This window comes from Chelonia mydas, chromosome 25 (genome assembly GCF_015237465.2).
Source record: "Chelonia mydas isolate rCheMyd1 chromosome 25, rCheMyd1.pri.v2, whole genome shotgun sequence".
Taxonomy (NCBI): Eukaryota; Metazoa; Chordata; order Testudines; family Cheloniidae; genus Chelonia; species Chelonia mydas.
The window spans coordinates 12,793,730-12,813,417 of record NC_057858.1 but is presented as its reverse complement, the minus strand read 5'-3'; the positions used below and the strand labels follow the sequence as shown (position 1 = coordinate 12,813,417).

The following is a 19,688-nucleotide window of genomic DNA, read 5'->3' as shown; positions in this document are numbered from 1 at the left end:
GGGTCGGCAGCACTGCCCGGAGCCACCAAGGTCCCGTTTCGACTGGGCGTTCCGGTCAAAAACTGGACACCTGGCAACCCTACCTGCGACAGAATAATCAGTGCCAGGCCGCCCCCTGCCCATCGCCTGGAGCTATGCCCAGGAAACCTTGCGCCCAGGAAACTCTCCCCCACTAGCAGTCAGCCAAGCTGCAGGACGCTGGTTATAAAAACCACTCATTTATTCTCAGGACATGGCGTCAGTTCTCAGTGGAGGGACGGGAGAGCAAAGAAAACCACCCACCCCACTGGGAAGCTTCAATTTTCACTGGGTTAAGACCCCACCGGGCGGGGGCAGAAGTCACAGTCGGGAGGGGACAGGAGCAGGGACCCACACGCTTTGCGCTACGGGCCAGCCAAGCCCCCGCAATGCGTATGAAGGCCAAACGGCAAAGGGAACAGAACGAGCCAGGTGCTGCGCCAGCCCAGGACACGGCTCATTGAACCAGCTTCCTCCAGCCGCTGGTGAGGAACTACGGCTTGCCCGGCAGCGCCAGCGCCGGCTCAGACTTGGCTGGAGCAGGAGGGAGCTGGAAGCCCACGACTCAACGCTTTGCAGACCTGAGGCCACAGTGTCGCACCTCAGAGTTAGCAAACCCTAGCCCCCGCCGTCAGGGAGGGTCAGCCCTTTGCACCCCCAGGTTGGTGAGCTGGTGGCTTCACCTCCCACCTCGGGGTTGCAGAGTCCGGAGAGATTCCACGAACAGCACCTGGGAGGGGGTAGCAAGAAAATTCTGCCACAATCAGGGGGGAGAGATGGTCCCTTGCCAGAACATGTGCTGAAAATAGAACCAGATCTTCAGTTTCCTGTGACTTCTGCTTTCTTTGGGTTTTTGTATTGCAGGCCGGGGAGGGGATGGACGTGTTATCTCAGCAGCAGATTTAACCTGTGCAGTTCCTGACTCCAGAGCAAGGCTACACAGGAAACTGAACCACAGATGTGCCAGGTTCAGAAGGGAGGGTGCGTTTTAACGCAAGGGGGAGCTGGGGAGAGGAACAGCTGAAGAGCTAGTTTTAAACATAAAACAAAAACAAAGGCCAGTGTCCTAGGAAACTTTGGGCTTTTCATCTCCTCAAGCACAATGAGCTGATAAAGCCTCAGCAGCCGTTTGTCCCGAGCTCAGAGGACAGCAGGCAGTTTGAGAGACGCAGGGCTCTGTGGTGCACACTTGTACCTGTCTTGATTGAGCAACAGACATTGCCGGTGGGTCAAGTTTACCAGCAATTCAGATCTCAGGTTTGCCCTCCGCTTGGGCAGAGCGGGGCAGGGCTGTATGTCGGGCTTCTGCCAAGCCCCCGTGCCTGTCTGGCCATGCCAAGCCACAGGCCTGAATTCAAAGGGCCCAGGGCAGTTAGTAAGTATCAGGCGTGTTCTGCAAGGGGCTCGGGAATGTGCCTCAGGCCTGATCTTCAGGGACAGGGCAGCTCTTTGGAAAATCACCCCTTGGTGCCATGCAGGACTGTGCCCCTGGGAGGAGTGGGGGGCGGTATCGGGGGGCTATTAGTACAGTCAGGACACAGCTGAGCCAGAGAGGCCCCCGTTTGCTCCCTCCCCTGCCAGCAGAGATGCAGTTTTATACCCGGAGTCTCCCGCGCTGACTCGGGGCGAGATGGCGTAGCCTGAAGCCTGCTGGGCGCGGCCGGTCTCCTGGCGCGTCTCAGTGTGGGGACGCCATCTCACCGGCAGGGCCAAGCCCCCAGGCCAGGCCAATATTTGTCCTGCAACAAGTTCTCACTGGAACATCTGCACAGACAGGTGCTGGGAGAGAGGAGAGGCAGCCACACACGCCCTCCTGAGGTTTTCTACAGCTTCCCCGGAGCTACCCAGAGGGCCAACGCCACAATCCTTCAATCTGGTTCATCTCCTCCTTCACCCCTTGCCAGCCTAGTTCATAGGGCAAACTGACTCACAAGGAGCAGGGAGCAGACACTGCTTCTCTCGGTTGTTTTGAGCGGTTGGAAGCACCAGCCCTGCCAGTCAATATATCCAACAACCAAACCGTTAGCAGCAAGGGACTGGCCAGAGCGGAGGCCAGAGATCCCCTGTGGGCCCAGCTGAGAACACAAGACTCATCCCCCTAGTACTCTCTGCTTCTGCATCATAGCCCCAGAGCTAGGCACGACTCCATTGACTTTATGGGACCACAGCTGGTTACACCGGGGCAGATCTGGCCCCAGAGCTCTGGGGCGGGGAATGCGTACGATGCCTATCTCCTGCTCTTAGCGCCCCCAGTAAAACAGGGGCTGGGGCCCAAGCCAAGCTCATCACACCAGAGACCCTACCCATTTCCTGCAGCGTTTGGACCTTTGGCCCCAGAGACTCAGCGTCTGGGCCGAGATCCGGACATCGGCCAAGCCAGTGACATCCTGCCCCAAGATTTGGGCACCCAGGTGGCAACATGCCAATTAGTCAAGGAGGGAGAAATTCTCCCCTCCACGCCACAGAGACCCCGGTCTGGCGGCCTTCTGGCACTTGCTTTCTTGGAGGTAGCTGCCCCAAGGGCATCGCTGCAAAGGGATCCCTGCATCAGCTCAAAATGCCTATTGCAGCCATGGGGAAGGGAGGGGAAAAGCCCCTGACATCCCAGGAACGGCCAATGGGCCAAACCAGTTGGGACAGGACCCAGAAGCCAGTGAGCCGTTCAGCATCTCTGTGCACTCCATGCATACCAGCCAACAGTATCAGCCGTAAGTCCTGCTGAGGCTCATTCCTGGAAGTCCCGTCCCCTGGAGCCGGGACTTCCTGGAATAGGCATCAAGAGCAAGAGGTGACGGGTCTGGAGCATTCGGGGCACAGCAGCGAAGACCTAGACAGGTGGCATCACCCGCTGATGCCCTAGCACCTTCAACCTCGCATTACATCCCTCCCGGTTGCCCCCTCCCCTCGGATTCCGGGGTCCGCTCAGACGCTCTGGTAGACCTGCAGCTTCTTCCCACAGGGCAGGTTGGGCTCGTGAATGGCCTGCCACATCACCAGCATCTCGTAGGGCACGAAGCGGTGCACCAGCAGCAGCTCCTTATAGTAGCAGGGATCAAAAGACTCCAGCTTGGCGGAGGGCACCCTGACCCCCACGGTCCGGATGCCCATGTGGGAGGCTGGGGCCAGCCCGGCTTTCTGCAGGCACATGCCCAGGTAGACGTCGTCTATGGGGAAGAGCTCGATGCCCAGCGACTCCTTGTAGATGGTGCGGGCGGTGAAGCCGGACATGAGCAACCCGCCGCCCCCGCAGTAGGGCGGGTAGGCCTTGGCGGCGGTGATCTGCTCAGGCACGTAGTACTTGCTCCACTTCTCGCGGATGGGCCCCACGTCGACGATGAGCTGCCCCACGTAGAGGTGCTTGTCGCCGTCGTTGGCGTCCCGCATGCCCAGCAGGTAGTGCACCACGTTGTCCGTGTTGGCGAAGACGTCGTCGTCCCCGTTGAAGAGGAAGCGGGCGCCGGGGCAGCGGGCCTCCAGCCAGCCATGGAACAGCACCTGCTTGAGGGTCAGGTTGAAGAAGCTGTCGCGGAACGCCCACTGCAGGACGTCCCCGTGCTCCACCGCCTCCAGCCACAGCAGCCGGTTCAGCTTCCAAGCCTCCCGCGTGTCCCCCGCCTCCCCGGAGAGGAAGACCCTGCGGATGCGGACCCCTTGGTACGTCCTCTCTGCCCCCCAGGTCTTGCGGATGATCTCCCGCCGCTCATAGTTCCCAGGGGAGGACTTGATGGCTAGGAGGAGGAAGACCCCCTGGGAGCCCTCAGCCCCCCCGCACTTGTCAGGGGCATCCAGCAGTTGGGGGAACTCCTTGCAGTGCTTGTAGCGCAGGAAGTCCTGGATGTGGCTGGGCAGGCCGGCGAAGCCGGAGATGTTGGCCACTGACCCGTTCTCCTTGCACTCGGAGACGTGACGCGGGATTGTGGGGATGCCAGGCGGGGGGGCGGGGGGGCTGGTACTGCCGACTGTCGTGGCAGTCATCATCACCCGCTCGCCCTTGTTGGGGTTGAGAAGGAAGAGGAGGCAGAGGATCCCCACCGCAGTCAGGACGAGGACCTCAAGCTTGCAGCCCCGGCGGGACAGCATCTTCCCCTGCAAGAGAGAGAGAGGCGAGAGCTGAGAACCAACACACGGCTGCACCTCCAACCATGCACCTCCATCCCTGCCCTGCTGGGGGCGCAAGCACCTCCTCCTCTGCAGCTCCTGCTGCCCAAACCGGCTGCCCTGCATCCCCTGGGCTCTTCTGTCCATTCATCTCCCCTTAGTTAGAGCCTGGCCCCAAAGCTCAACTCCAAAAGCCATTTTTAGGCATCTGATCTGAAGCACCCGGATTTTCAGGGGTGCCAAGCGACCTTTGTCGCTGACGGAAAGCCTGGCTGCTAAAGCCATTGTGGACTCCTGCCGGTAGGCAGCCAGCCTGGCATCCCCACCCGCTTCTCAGCAACAGCCCCTGACTGGTACTTCTCCACAGCTTATTCGAGGGGTGGATGGGCAGGTTGAGAAAAAGGTGACTGCATCAGTTCGGGGCATTTCTCCGTTCCCACTGCCCCCACCAATCAGTTTAGGAGACTCTCTCACAATACGTGCCGGGAATTAGACATTGCTCCATTGCTGCAGGGATTTGGAAATCAGATTCCCAACACACCTGGGGAAAAACGTCCTGCACACCCTGGATGTCATGACTGATGCTGTGCTGCCCACCAGGGCGCCATGCAGAACATCACAGCAACGCTAGGGGCAGAAGTCAGCACCTCCTCCCACCTAAACCAAGGGAGAAGGTCCATGAAGCAGTATAGGCCCTATGACACACAGTCTAGAAGTTCCAGTTCCACCCAATAGAAGGGAGCGGTGTGCGCGCACACACACTTTAGACTCCACCTTCCATTCATACTGTAAGCACAGACACACACCCGTCAGGGACTGGACATCACAGGGGGATGCAAGATGTCCCCCCCCAGCCCGGTTACTGCTCGGCGTTGGCATGGGAACCTTGCACTCTAGAGCCCCAGCATCCTTTGCTTCCTATACTGAATGGGGCCGTGGCAGCAGCTTGCCCCTCAGCACCCAACAGACCCTTAGGGTCAGCCAGGAAGGCCAACGAGCTCAATGGAGAGACTCGCACTGACGCTTCGGATCAGGCCCCCTTGCGTCTCCCCCACTGCAGCTGGGGGGAGCCCTGGAGAAGCAAGGTGCCCCACAAGGACAGCAGCATTATCAATGAGCTACCTGGTGGGTTGAGGCAGGCTCAGCTTCACATAGCTCGGGTCCAGAGGAGGCCTATCTGGGGCTCCAGTCGCTTTGGGACATCAGCTCCAGAGCCTGCGAAAGCCAGCAATTCATCCCTTCTCCCATCCCTGCGGCTGAGAAGACCGGTGATGCTGCTGCTTCTCCCACGGGGACGCCACCTGTCGCAGTCACCAACCCTTGCCAGCATAGGAGGATTCGTGAGTCTACACAGAGCAAAACTGGCTCTGCCCGCCCGTTTCTGACTGAAAACAGGGAGGAGGAGGAAGCGGGATCAGAGAATCTCATTTCTCCTGCACCCAACAGAGGCCCGGTGCCGCTTTAAGGGATGACGAAGACATTCAGGGGAGAGCTCTCCCGGGATTTAAAACAAAAAAAACAAACCTGATCAGCGACAGTCCAGGCTCATCTCGATTTTGTTCAAGGTTTGCTGCAGCAAATGCCAACCACAGCCAATGCCTCTTGGGAGGGTGGTTTGGTCAACGCAGCTCCTGGCATGTCCCTCATCAGCCTGGGCCAGAGCCCAGCTCGCATTGCATTGAAAGGAGATTTTGAAGTAGCACCATCGGCCACCTTTCTTGTGTGTGGTTTCGCACCTTGTACTCTCCTCCCCAAACACTCCCTACTCCGTGCGCACACACACACACACACACACACACACACACACAGCGTGTTGTACATGTAGACCTTTTCCTTGCTGAATCAGCTTCCTTCTTCTCCCACCATCAGACACCCAATCACAGCAGCCATGCTCACCACGCCCTAAATTGTCTCACAATGGAGAAGGGTGGGGGGGTGCTGCAGAGCACCATTTAAAGTGGGGCATAGATTTGCCCCATCCCCACCTCATCTGACCCTCCTCTTCTCCTATCAGGTGCCCCACCTCTCCCACCAGCAGCCTTATCCCCCATGGCCCAGGAGCCCCTGCACCCACCCCCTTCCTGGAGTCTCAGTCCTTGCGGGACTCATTCTGCTGTCCCTCCCTGCCCCTTCCTCACCTTACCCCTTGGGTGACAGGTCCGCCCACTTCCCGGCTGGCCCCGGAACTGAGAGGAGCTGCTCCGGTTTTGGCAGTTGGCAGGCGAGGACCCGGCCCACTGCGCTGGCAGAGCGGGATCTGGGTGCCAGCCCCGGCACGCCCCCGGCTGTAACGTGTGCAGTGGCTACTCGCCCAATCTCTGTGCTCGCAGCTGCATGGGCACATGGCAAAAAAAAAAAAAACAACTCACCAGCAAATGACATCTCTAGGCTGGCAAGAGAGCACAAAAACCAGCCGGGCCAGTCCAAAACCGGCCCCGCTAGTCCAAAACCAGCTGGGTGGCTACCCTATCTCATGGACACACTTAACAGTGGTCAGGCCATGGGCCGGGTGCCCCACCCCGGCTCCATGCCCTATGGTCACACACAGACACTCGCACGCTAGCCTCAGGCCACCCTCATCTGCCCCCCCCCCGCCCCCGCCCCAAAGCCTACTGACAAAGAAGGCAGCCCTACAATTAAGAGGCTGAACGAGGAGCCAGGAGCTTGGGGTTTCGTTCACTGGGTAGATCGCTGCAGCGCTCTGGGGCTTTGCCCTCACTACAGAAAGGTGCATTTTTTAACCAAGGGATAAATCGACTCACTCAGTCGCATCGCTGCAAAACCACAGTGCAGACAGGGTGTCTGGCATCACTGCGAGGTGGGGGAGGATGAAGGGAGCCAGCCTCAGGCTCTCAAGCTGCTTGCACCACAAGAATCCTGTCTCCAGCAGCATTTCCCAGGGACAGAACTACCCCTGCTTGCTCCCTCGCCATGAACTTTGGGGTCAGCGATGACAAAGCCTGCGTCTTAGTTCCCCATGGGTAAAACGGGGTAATCATCCTTCCTTGGTCTGCCTGGTCTCCTTGGACTGCAGCTTCTGCCTCTGGCCCCCTATCGGGGTGACCGCATGCACCCATTTAAAGAGCAGTCCCTAGCTAGCACCAGATAGAGCTCTGGCATGCACATGCCCCCTCACAGAAACACCAGAGACAGCGTTGTCTAGTGGGGCAAGCAGCAGCAGGCTGGGAGCCTGGCGTTCTAATCCCACTTCACCGTGCAGCCTCAGCAAAAAAGTAATAAACCCACCCGCTTTGGGGCTCAGCTGGCTTGGTAACCCCCGACTCCCTGGGAGTTTGCAAGGATTAGTCCATGTTAGCAGAGCTTGCTGACACCCAGCAAAGGAGCCCTGAATAGCAGATTGTGGACATTGGCAGAGCATCTAAAGAAAACCAGAAATCAGATCTGCAGTAAGCTGCATTGCTAATGTATTTGCCACCAGTGGATCTAAATGCATGGTACAGACTTAACAAATTAACCCTCTCAACGCCACCCACCAGGAAGTAGCCGCTGAGCCCCATGCTACAGCCCTGGGAAAGGATTTGCACAAAGGTTACAGTCAGTAGCAGAGCCAGGAACAGAACCCAGGAGTCCTGACCGCTGGCCCCCCCACCCCAGATATCACACTTCCTCCCAGCACCAGAAACAGAACCCAGAAGTGGAACCAATCGAACTGACGTCAGTTCGGGGGGCGGGGGGGGAAACAGGACAAACTGAAAAAGAAGAAAAGAAAAAAAATTGTTTCTGTTTGAACCCGGAATTTGTCCAGTTTTTTCCTCACAAATGTTTGTTTGTTTTAAGTCAAATGAAACATTTTGTTTGTTACAAAATAATTCGGGGGGGAGGGGCGAATGTTTTTTCCCCTTTTTTTATTTCAATTCGCTACCTTTCTAAATGACACACCGTCGCCAAACAAAACCCTGAGAGGTTTCATTTCAAAATGGATGAAAGAGTTTTGATTTCTTGAGAAAACGATGGAATTTTTTTTAGCTGAAACTATTCACTGAATTCGACCCAAATTCACAAATAGTTTTAGTGCCCTGGAAAAAAAAATAAAATGCATTTTTGGTGCATTTATTGTTCATTGAAAAAGCTTTCCCCGGCTCGACCCAGAAGTTCCAAACCATCTAGGGAAATGGTGAAAATATTTGGGGGTTCTCCTCCCCACATCCCTCAACATTCTCGCATTCCTCTTCTCTTCCCCCCAACAAAAATGTGGAAATAAAAAATCAGTTTTCAAAAAAACAAGATTTTGTATTTTCTTGGGTTGCTGTTTTCTTTAAAACACTAAAAGAAAATCCCCAAATTAAAACATTTTTTCAACACACTAAAGAAAAAGGAAATCTCCTTCCCCCCACCCCAGGGTGTTTTTCTCTCTCATTTTCATGGCCACACCATGGGGGTCTCCTGGCCCAACTGCTCCCCTGCATGCAGACTGCCGCTCAGTCCCAGCTCCCGGGGCTCTGCCTGCCCGCGGGAGCCACTTCTCCCAAGTGTTGTCAGCCCCAGCGGCTTCCTGGCAGCTAGGTCTTGTCCCCTCTTCCCCTGAGCTCTGGCCACCGGCAGGGCTGCAGGCCTAGGGGCAGCCCCCCAGGGGCAGTATGGTCAGGTCCCTGGATGCAGCGCACCTGCACACGGCGCTGAAGGACAATGGCTGCCCTTGTTCGTTCCACGACCTTGTTCGTTGCATGCCCCGGCCTTTATCTCCTTGGCCTCCCGGACGCTGATAAGGCACCTGCGTTCCCAGTCCCCACCCGGCCAAGGGGCAGGTTCCTTGAGGCGACTCCTGCCCAGATGTCACTTCTCCTCCAATCCCCTCCTAGTGGGACAAACGGTTTCACTGGGGTCTAAAGTCTTCTTCGCCCACACTGCACCTGGGAGCAGGGAGGCACCTGAGCAAGTCCCCTTGGGGCGGTTTGTGGGCAGTCTGATCCTCTGCCCATGCTACACTGCCATTGTGGGCAGCCTGTCCAGGCATTCCCTGGATGTACCCATGGGGCACAAGGTCCAGAGCTTCCCAACGTACCCCCTGTACTAGCAGGTGGGTTAGAGCCACCGCCCGGGCTCTCTGTGGTTTGCATTGGCATCACCTTACCCTGCGGTTCAACACTAGGTCACTTTCCCGTCACGCTGCCACGTGCGACTCAGAAACATGGAAGCTGTCTCGTTTGGGGGTCAGCATTCAGCCCTGCGGCTGCCACTGGCCGCTTTCTGGGACTCTAGGTCTGGGTCCCTCAAACCTCCCAGCCCTGCCCCCTCTGCTGGACGCCAGCCCCTGGGATTAGGCTGGGTGGCGTTCGGCCTTTCACATTCTGACGGAGATGAGCGACGTTCATGTTTAAGCTTTTTTTTAAAAAAAAAAAAAAATCATCAATTGAAATTTTCACATTTGCGAGAAACTCCTGGCGGCTCGGACAATTATCTACTGTTGAGATTCAAAAAGTTCCAGCTTCGTAGCCATCAAAACACAAATTGTCAACGTCACATGTCAAGATACCCAAAGGGAGCCGCCTTACTGCCAACCCTACTTTCTCCAGCAGCGCTGCTCTCACTTTGCCACTCCATAAACCTCAGTCATCATCATCTGCGGAAACAGTTCGCTGGTTTGGGGGTCTGGTAAAATTGACATTTGCTGATCGCCATGGAAGGAGTGGCCCCAGGAAGGCACCCCGTGCCTCTAGGGAGATGTAGCCTGGCCACAAATCAATCTTTTCCCATCAAACACACTGATTTTTCAATGAGAAAATATTTCAATTGATTTTCCCCCCAGTAACCCCCTGTATCTGGAGCCCTGCTTTATCTGGAGTCAGTGCCTGTAATTCATCCTCAGGGTCTCCTCTCAGGCAGAGTTAAGGCTCTGTGTTCACCGTCACTCATGCTCGGCCTTTCCTGGTTTCCCCGTGTTTGAATTTTAATCATTAAACTCTCTTCGTCTGCAGAGGTGCAAATCGCAGAGGGCAGCAGCCTTGGCTCTGCATTAACTAGTCTTTGTGGGGGTTCATGGGTGCTCTAAGCTGGGCCTAGGGCCCCAACTCTTGGAGCCACAGGATGACACCAGATTCTCAGCGTCCAAAAACACAAAACATTTCTAGCCCACATGGTTCCCATAGAAGCTCCAAACACAACCTGTGGAGCAAGGCCCGCAGAGGGTCCGAGACAATCACTCTGAGAGTGGGGGCAGCTGCCCTGAGCGTAACTGACACAGCGATGGCTGCCTGAATCTGCCGAGAGCCGGAAACAATCGCTCCTCGTGGCCGGGGCGGGGGAAAAGACTGCCCCATACATCTCAAAGAGCTATTAACTCCAAAACCAACTGCTTCCTGCGATCCCCCCCACACACACACAGCTAATCCTGGGAGGAGAGGGGCATTGACGCCCCCTCCCCCTATCACTGTCACTCAAACTGGGGAGCAGGGCCGTGGCATGGGGAGAGGCCAACGGCACAGGAGCAGAGCGGCGGGAGAGCCCTCGGGCTGCAGCATTCCTAGGGCCTTGCCTTCACCTTGCCACACCCCGACCCGCTCACCGTATTAAACCACGTTCCTCACGGGGGGGTAACGACACATGCCAGCTCCAAGGGTGCCAGCTCAGACGGGCGGAGTCACCCAGCCATCGAGAGCAGCATCTCAACACAGGAGAGACGGCGCCAGCTGCTTCAGTCACTTTGGGGGCGCGCCGAGCAGCGGAAAGGGGCCACCTCCCCCACGTAGCTATGGTGACGCCAGCCTGGCAAATCCCCCTGCGCCACCCGAGTCTCCACGACTCGCTGGCAGCATCTGGAGCCCTGATCGGCGTATTTATTCTCCAGAGGCACGCCACGCACCTGTCCAATCAGCCAAGCCCCAAGCCAGAGCTGCAAGCAAGCATCTCCCAGGGTGTTTGCTTAGCTCCAGTTAAACTTTCCTTCAGCAAGCTGGCCACGTGACAGGCAGAGCCTGGCTGTTACTTCAAAAGGGACCTTCCTGAGGCCAAGGAGTGCCAAGTGCCTCTTGCAAGGCGTCACGTGCCCCTTGCCAGCTGCCACGTGCCCCCACAGGAGTGCACATCCCTGGCAGAACCTCAGCCCCTGTGCAGGATCGGGCCCTAAGCAACTTGCACCACGCCTGGTCTGGGCTGCAGGGACCGCCATGCCCTGGCGCACGCCAACCAGAGTGGCCCTGAGAACACCCTAGGGGGCTTTGCAGGGGCGCAGACTTGCCAGGGTGCAGACCTGCACTGCCCACCTCAAAACCCACGCCGGACCTGGCAGCACAGACTCTGCTCCTGTTGGAGAGGGTCCCCCAGCTGGGCCTGGTGCCCGTTTGCACCAGCCTAGCGGGTCCCAGCTCATGGCTAGCAACCCCCCCGCCCCCCTGCCCAGCATGAGCCACAAAGTCCCTCCCCTCCAATTCCTTGGACAACTCATGCCAGAAGCTCTGATCGGGGACCCGGGGACCCCCTGGGCGAATGGAAGCCAGCAGCGAGGCAGAGAAGCCTGGCGTGAGGGGTCAGGGAGCAGAAGTGGCAAGATCGAGGGAGACTTTGAAGAGGGTGGAAGCAAGGAAACACCCATCCCCCAAATCTCCCCTCGCCCAGGGGCTGGGCTGCTTTGCAACCCAGCGCCTTGGCACTGCTGCACTCCCTCCTCTCAGCAGCCTCCGCCACCCACTGGAGCAGCAAGATGCAAAGCAGCCGGTTCGCTTAGATCATCAGAACCAGCCGAGCAAGGATCGTGCTCGTTTGACAGCTAGAGCCCCACTGGGCAGAGGGCTCGCCCGGCACACGATGCAGCCACCTCTTGGGTGGGTCACGGCACCGCCGCTCCAGAGCGAAACAGAGCCCTGCATCCAACCCAGGCCGCACGGAAGTGGAACGGAAGAGCCGAGCAGGCCTTAGCCAGGGGACAGCCCCGCCCTTTGCAGAATGGGGCTGTGGAGGAGTTAATCCCGCGTTTTAAATGTCAGCCAACAGCCTGGTTACACCTGGACGCTGCAGAAGGGAGACAGCACCTTCCTGTGAGGGCTCCTGTCCCCGCCCTTACCCCGCCCCGCCCTGCTTAGCGTCAGGGAGCAGCCGGCTCAGCAGACACCCCTCTGCTGACTCCAGGGCCTCATGGGGCACGGGAATTCCCCCTCCCTCCAACCCAAGGCCTGGTCAGCACGGAAGTCATCACCCCCCGGCAAGGCAACACTGGACCTAAGAGAGCCCCCACCCTGAACCCAACTGTTCAGCTTAGCTCCCTAGCACATGGCGAATCTGCCCTGCACCCCCTGGCAGCACAAGGGACAGGAATCGCCCCACGATGCCCCCAGCCTGGGCCCCGGGCAGCCAGCTCTGCAGCAGCACCAAGCTGAGCTGCCCTGGCATGGAAGCCAAGGGCTGTCAGATCACCGTCCCAGCAGGTGGTTTTGCAGCCACCGAATTGGGGCTGGTGCCGCGCCAGCCTGTTAACGCCAGGCCCAGGTCCCAGGATGTGCGCCTGGCTTCGAGGACAGCTGGGAGTCTGCCAGCCTCCTGCTTATCCCAGTCACTGGTGCGGCTAATTCCTGGGTGTCCAACAGGCCTAGGTCTGCCTAGAAGTCGCTCCTGCTTCCCTGGCTGAGCCCCCAGAACAAGGTCAGGATCCACCCCGGGAGCTGCCCCCGCCTGAGAGGCTGGGACAGGTCAGCTGGGTCCTGCCCCACTGGGTCCCTTAAAGCCCTTAGCTCTTAACCCTTTAATACCCAGCCTTGGGGTCAATGGGACCTCCTCCTCTCCTATCTCCCAGACTGTCCAAGGCTCTAGCCCCGCTCCTGGGGCCGGTCTATACTGCACCTTGCACCATGCTCTGGAGCAGGCCTGAGCTACTTGTCCAAAGCCCATGTCGGCTGCTAGCTCCCGGCCCAGGGCTCAGAGCACACCTCACCCTCCTGAAAGACCGGGGAAGGGGGCTCCTGCGTGGGGGGAATTGTGTGACATGGGGGACGGGGAAGACAAAGTAAAGAAGATAGAAGAGCAACAGCCGGGGGCTAGGGTGGGGGGGGCGGGGAGAGGCAGGAGCTATCACCCAGAGACACATGTGAGCGGCATGGGACCGGCACCCTCCTGGTCAGGGAAGACTACACTTCACTCCAGGTGCATGAGGAGCCTCGAGGGAGCAGAGATGAAACAGAAACGGCGGCTGGCGTCATCTCAGAAACCAGCCGGGAGTTCAGGAAGCACCCGAGGCAGGGCCAGGGCCAGCGCTGCAGCAAGGAGCTAATGCCACCGCAGGAAACATGCACCGGGGCCAGGAGGGGAGATGCCAGGGCTGGGGAGTTCGGACCCAGGGAACCAAGGGGACGGATCCCCAGCCGGCCACACTCAGCCGAGCTCCACCGAGTCTGACCTGGCCCCATGGAACAGGTAGATACGGGGCGTGGACGAGGTCGGGGAGTTTCTTCCTCCTGCCCCTTGCTGGCTTTGTGCACCTGTGAGCTCTCCCCTAGCTGGGGGAAGGAGGAACCCTCTGGGACTGGGCTGTGATGGCTCTTCATCGAAAACAGCGAGCGTGGGGCCATTTGTCAAGGGTCGAAAATCTGTAGCCCCGAGGAGACTTTCTGTACCTTTGGCTGGTTTTTTTCCACCCTCCCAGCCAATCATGGTACGCTCAGCAAGGAGGCAGGGCAGGGACGCAGCCATGAGTAGACCGAAGGGAGGGGGAATTAGGCATTATATTAGAATATACTACCTGCCTCTAAGGTACCCGCTCGCCTCGCAGTCTGTGGTGTCTTTCTCCTCCCAGCGCCCGTTACAGAGGGGGAACCGCAGCGCAGCGTGGCTGAGATCACCCAGGCAGTCTGGAGCAGATCAGACTTGAACCCAGGGCTCCCCCGCCCACTGCACTAACCACTGCACCATCCTGCCTCCCTTGCAGCCTGATCTCAGCTCCCTTGGCCTGGGAGCAGCTGTGTGGGGAAGGTGCTAGTGCTGGCGGGGACGGGAGAGAAGAGGGCAGCATCCTGCTACCAGGGCCCGATCGTTCAGATCTTCTCCGACAAGGCCTGGCAGATGGGGCCAGGTTTCGAAAACACCGCGGCACTCACTACCCAGATGGGATTTTCAAAGCTACCATTCGGGCCCCTTAGCAGCCAGACTCTGAGGATCCCCCCCGGCGGGCACAGTGCCCTCCTCGGCACCATCTCTGGTGCCATCCCAGGCCAGGTCTCTCCCGCCACCAACACAAGCTCATTCCCAGGAGAAGGGAGAGGATCTCCTCCACCCCCACCGAGTCCATAGTTCGCCTGGAGGGGACACTGCTATATCTCGGGCCTCTTTGGGGCTGGCACAGCCTGGGTCCCTTCTGCCCCAAGACGCTCCCCCATCCCAGCTCCCTTTTAGCCACTCATGAGAAACAAGAAAAGGAGGACTTGTGGCACCTTAGAGACTAACCAATTTATTTGAGCATAAGCTTTCGTGAGCTCCAGCTCACTTCATTGAATGCGTCCGATGAAGTGAGCTGGAGCTCACGAAAGCTTATGCTCAAATAAATTGGTTAGTCTCTAAGGTGCCACAAGTCCTCCTTTTCTTTTTGCGAATACAGACTAACACGGCTGCTACCCTGAAACCTGTCATGAGAAACAGGAGCTCCGTCATTTGTTGCATACAAAGGAAGAAACCTCCCCCGGCTCAGGCAGGAAAACCCAGTGGCCTGTTACTGCCTGGAGCTTGAAGCCAGGAAAAAGGGAGTTGATCTGGAAAGGGAAGAGGGCAGCTGACTGGAACAATAGCAAGGAAACCCTCCTAGTCCCTCCAATTCTGCCCCCCCGCATAGCCCACTCTGCTTCTGCAAGCCCCCCCCCCCCAGAGACACAGAGCAAAGTGCAGCCCCCCCCATCTCCCCATACAACAGCGTAGCTACTCACTGCGGGGTGCGGATTCCAACACTATGGAGCAGTCCCTCTCACCTGCCGGCTGCCTCCAGCAGGTGACTGGGACCTGGCCACTGCAGGCTAATGAGGCAATCAGGGTGTTTGCCCCCTCCCACTCAGGAGGAGTTCAGCTGGCAGCTGTGCAGCGGCTGCTCCAGCCAGCTCCCCGGGAAGGGTCTGAGTCAGAAGCCGCTGGCAAAGTGCCACCAAGGTGTGCCTCAGGCGTGTGTGCCACCGGGCAGATCCCTGCTCAAGGGGTCTGCTCGGAGCTCACCCTGCGGCCTCAGAGCAGAGTGGGGTCAAACGGGAGGTTCTGCCCTGTGAGGCAGTGGGCAGGACACCGAGCTAGCACTCCGAGCTGGGCTTTCTTCGTGCTTCGGCTCCGTGACCACTTCCCCTTACAATGCCTCAGTTTCCCCTCCCACGCTTTGTCTGGCTGGCCTTCTTAGATTGTAAGCTCTTTGGAGCAGGGACTCAGCATGTATTTGTGCAGTGCCTGGCCCCACCCTGCTCCCTTCTGGGGCCTCTAGGTGCTGGGGTAATACCCCTACATTAGAAGAATCTGGCATTTTGCAGGGAAACATGTAAGCAAATGCCATAGCTTTAGAGCAAGCCGACGCTGCCAAGGGCAGGAACAGCCCAGGTGATAAGGGCAAAGAGGTTGCAAAAACGGGCTTGATCCTGCTCTCCAAACTCAGCAGGCACCTGGCCCCGGCGAGGCTGGCACGTACCTTGCAGACAGGCGAAGGCTGCAGCCAGCTGACGCAGAAACCCGCAGCACCAGAGCAAAAAGCAGGGAAGGCTACCACAGGGCCAAGAGGAGCTTCTCCCTTAGCTGGCAGCAGTAGTATGACTTTTATCCTTGACAGCAACACAGAAACAACTCCCTTAGGCTATCGCCGGACCTGCTTGCTATTTTGTTGCCAACACAACTGATAGGAAAGAGGCTTTGTGAGTCTTCCCCTCCCCGCACAAATTAACCCCCAGAGGAGCCATTCAGCAGGACGGCTGGGGTTGCCCCACCCCCATAGCTCCTCCCCGGTGTTTTACTGGCTCTTCAGCACCTGCCCCCAATGGGAGAAACTACCCCCTTGCCTGGGGAGTTTGTTCCCACGCCGTCCTGCTCTCGCTGCTTTCCCAGCTGCCTGGGAAGGTGATTGGCGATGGCTGGGAGCAGATAACAGTCCCGGCCTCCCAGGGGCAGGAACGCTTGGAGATCCCTAGCCGGGAAGGGCAGGGCTTAGTACCGCTCCCCAGCGTCAGGAACAGGTGGCGTGTGAGTGGGGAGTAGGCTGGGAAGTCTGAGCCCTGGAGGGCCCGGTTCCAGCCGGACCCAGCTCAGGTGTGGCGGGACCGACTGGCGGGGGGTAAGAGAAGCCCTTTGCCCTGCGATGAAACAGGGCTGGCTTTGGGCCGCTTGGCACTGAGCCACCCCACAAATCCTGGGCGGTGCTGGGAGGCCAGGGGATGCAACCTGAGCCTAGCTCCATGGAGGCCATCCCCAGGGCGGGTGGCACATACCTTCCTGCTTACTCAGACTGGGGCAGTGTGGCCCACGCAGGGCAGCGGAGTCAGGGTGGGGCAGTGTGACCCGGGGGGTCGTTTATTGCCAGACAGGCTGGTCCCCCTCCACTCCACCTGGGGCACGGCTCAGCCAGCTGGCCTGGCTGGGTCAGCTGGTGCCCTGCTTGCATCTCACCCACCACCTCGCCCTGCCCCCAAGCAGCCTTGGCACCTTAGCAAACCCAGCTGCTGGCCCAGTGTCCCCTGCAGGAGCGACTTCCCGCTGGGCTGGGGCGGCTGCAGAGCAAAACGCCAGCTCGGGACCACTCTGCCAAGCTCCAGGATGGCTCCCACTCGGATCCCAGTGCCAGAGCCTCTCGCCACCCCTGGACACACACATGCACCCATTGCCCCACTCCCCTGGTTTGGTGCCTACCTGCACCTCCAGCCGCCTCGACTTAGCAGCAGCGGAAGGGTGTTTTCACTAACTCAGGTTTCAGAGTAACAGCCGTGTTAGTCTGTATTCGCAAAAAGAAAAGGAGGACTTGTGGCACCTTAGAGACTAACCAATTTATTTGAGCATAAGCTTCCGTGAGCTACAGCTCACTTCATCGGATGCTCAAATAAATTGGTTAGTCTCTAAGGTGCCACAAGTCCTCCTTTTCTTTTCACTAACTCAGGAAATGATCTAGAGTCTGTGCCCAGAGCCCTTTGCGCATCTGAGCCTAGGGTGGGGGTGGCGGCTTTGTCTGCAGTGGGTTCCTGGGCTGCTGGAGGAGTAACCAGGCCCTGCCCTTCAACCCCCTTCCCAGCAGAGTTAGGAGGTAGGGCCCTGCCCCCAGTCTATGGAATGGGGAAACTGAGGCAGCAAGGGGCAGGGTTTTGCCTGCAGAGGCTCAGCAGGTGGGCGGCAGAGCTGAAAATTGAACCCAGGAGCCCCAGCGGCTCCATCATTGTGCTAGGTGCTGTGCAAATGTTAGTAACCCAGGTCAACGCCCAGGGCCGGTGGCTCATTGGGGTGGGCGGAGAAGGTGCCAGTGAGGCTGCCATGGCACCCGCAGTCGTTCCGGGCTTGTGCCCCAGCCGCGCACAGCACAGAGGGCGCTGGCGGGCTCAGTACAGACGGCCAGGAGAGGGGCAGGACCTTTAACCTGTCCGCGGCTGCTGGAGGCCCCTGGCAGCACTCGGCCCAGTTGGATGCAGAGGAGGAGGAGGAGGGTGGTGCAATGGTTCGGTTCGGGCACTGCCCTGGGACCTGCGAGAGCCGGTTTGAGTTCCCTGCTCTGTCCCTGCTTCCTTGGGCACGTGGGACGGCTGCAGTGCACCAAAAGCCCAGCTTAGCAGGAGCTCTGAGGGCTCGGCCTGGAGCTGTCCAGAGCATTTGGCCCCGACTCTCCCGCCCTCCAAAACTCCCTTTTCTCCACCCCCCTCCCTGCCCGCCCCCCCCAGTTGGCCTGGAGCCCATCCCCTTATTCCTCAGCTGCTCCTGCGCCAGGCCCAGCTGGGAATTCTCCCTCTTGCCTCTGAGTGGCTTTGCCCAGCCAGGCCATGGCCTAACGCCCCTGTGATGGGCACACCAGCGTTTGGCTCTTAGGTGGCCTGGCACTCACAGGCCTCGAGGCTGGGGTGGGGGTGGGGGGTCTGGCACTGTCTGTTTCCCCTGCCACTACCCTGGGATCCTGGATGCAGCACGTGTTGTGGGACAGACCCATCTTCTCCCCCCGGCCGCCTCTAGCCCTCCCACCCTGCCCCACAGGCCCCAGGTAACAGCAGGATGGGTGACCTGCAAAAACACTGATTCTATCCCAGTTTGTGGGGGACCCCAAGGAAGTTAACCCCAGAGCTCCTGGGGGTGGGGGGGCACGGTTGCTTGCAAGCACTGCAGCTACGGGGCTGCCCCTCATGTCTCTTGCACAGGGGCAGGGCTGATCATGGGTTTGATGTGGGGTGGGAGCTGGGGGCAGCATCTCAGCAATGCACAGCAGGCCTGGGGGCTGGGCAGGCAGAGATGGCTGGAGCCAGGCAGGGTGTGGGGTGGGGTCCCCCCAGACGTAGGCTGACCAGAGACCCTGCACTTCCGGCCTATACTCTATTCAGACCAGGGCAGGTGGCAAGGACTGGCTTGTGCTGCCAAGCCCCCCAGGATGGAGATTACACAGCCCTGGGCAAGAAGAGGATCAACCCAGCTCCCCTTCCCACAGCCTCAGGGGGAAGAGAGGCCTTGGCATAGCCTTGGAGCGTGGTGCAAGGAGCAGCGCAGGATGGCCCCACGCCCGGCTTCCCTAGCGGCCGCGAGGTGACAGGCCGAGCTCCGGTCCCACGGCCCCTTTGGGCCTGGCTCTCGGGGCTGAGCCTGCCAGGTTGTGCCAGCGCCGCAGTGGGGCAGAGCGCCCCCCCTCCAAACCCCCCGTTTAACCAGGCTCCCAGACAGCCCCAGAACAGCACCTTGGCCACAGCAAGGCTGGAGGCTGAGCGGCCTCGAGAAGATGAAAGGTCCCAGCCCCCATTCCCTGATACCCCCCAGCGTGCAGCCTGCACCCCCGGGACAGGAAAGGCCCTGTGTCCCCTTCCCCACCCCTCTGATTGCCCCCAGGCCTCGGCCCTTGTCTACGCCTGGGGTTAATTGGGACCAACTCATGTGCTTGAACTCCCCCCACCCAACTCCACATTAAGGTCCCCGTGTAGACAAAGCCGCATGGCTGGCCCGAGGGCCCGCAGAGCCAGGTCTGGCTCCTCGCTATCGCCCTCCCGTGGGGGTGGCGAGCACAACACTCAGTGCAGCTGCAGCAGACAGGCTATCCCAGCGGCAGGGCCTGGATCCTGGGACTGCCCTGGGCTCCAGCCGGGGCCCATCCCACAGCACAGCCTGCAGGTCGGATGTAAACGCGAGCCCTGAGCCAGCCCTGGGAGAGGACCGGCAGCGCCAGGGCCAGGGCGAGGGAGCAGGAGGGAGGCGTGCACCCCTGCGCTTCGGACCCAGTTGGAAAAGCGCTGCGGTCGAGCACGGCGGTACCTCGGCGAGGGGTGGGCAAGGAGAGGAAAACAGCAGCTGCAGAGCAAAGGAGCCAGCCAGCTCCCACCGTAACCAATCAGACAACCTGGCCCCCCATAACTCCCACAGCTCATGCTTCAGCCACGGCAGGGGGACCAGATCCCCAAGGGGGAGTCTCTGTGGGTGGATCCAAGAACCAGCCCTGCTCTGGC

At 59.1% G+C, this 19,688-nt stretch overlaps 1 protein-coding gene across 7 annotated transcripts; it reads right to left on the bottom strand.

The window, feature by feature from the left end:
- Nucleotides 1–202: 202 nt before the first annotated feature.
- On the bottom strand, nucleotides 203–16,090 carry B3GNT3 (UDP-GlcNAc:betaGal beta-1,3-N-acetylglucosaminyltransferase 3). Of its 7 annotated transcripts, none has more exons than XM_043536018.1 (6): nucleotides 15,713–16,047; nucleotides 9,642–9,697; nucleotides 5,641–6,446; nucleotides 5,239–5,501; nucleotides 4,658–4,773; nucleotides 203–4,104 (listed from the first exon to the last, which is right to left on the bottom strand). In XM_043536018.1, the coding sequence occupies exon 6, from the start codon at nucleotides 4,096–4,098 to the stop codon at nucleotides 2,941–2,943; it is 1,158 nt and encodes a 385-aa protein (XP_043391953.1). In that variant the 5' UTR covers nucleotides 4,099–4,104; nucleotides 4,658–4,773; nucleotides 5,239–5,501; nucleotides 5,641–6,446; nucleotides 9,642–9,697; nucleotides 15,713–16,047; the 3' UTR covers nucleotides 203–2,940. The 7 variants fall into 7 exon arrangements, with proteins under 7 accessions (XP_043391953.1, XP_043391950.1, XP_043391951.1 ...); XM_043536015.1 differs by lacking the exon at nucleotides 15,713–16,047 and adding an exon at nucleotides 14,976–14,997; XM_043536016.1 differs by lacking the exon at nucleotides 15,713–16,047 and adding an exon at nucleotides 14,976–14,997 and having other exon boundaries at nucleotides 6,255–6,446.
- Nucleotides 16,091–19,688: the final 3,598 nt, after the last annotated feature.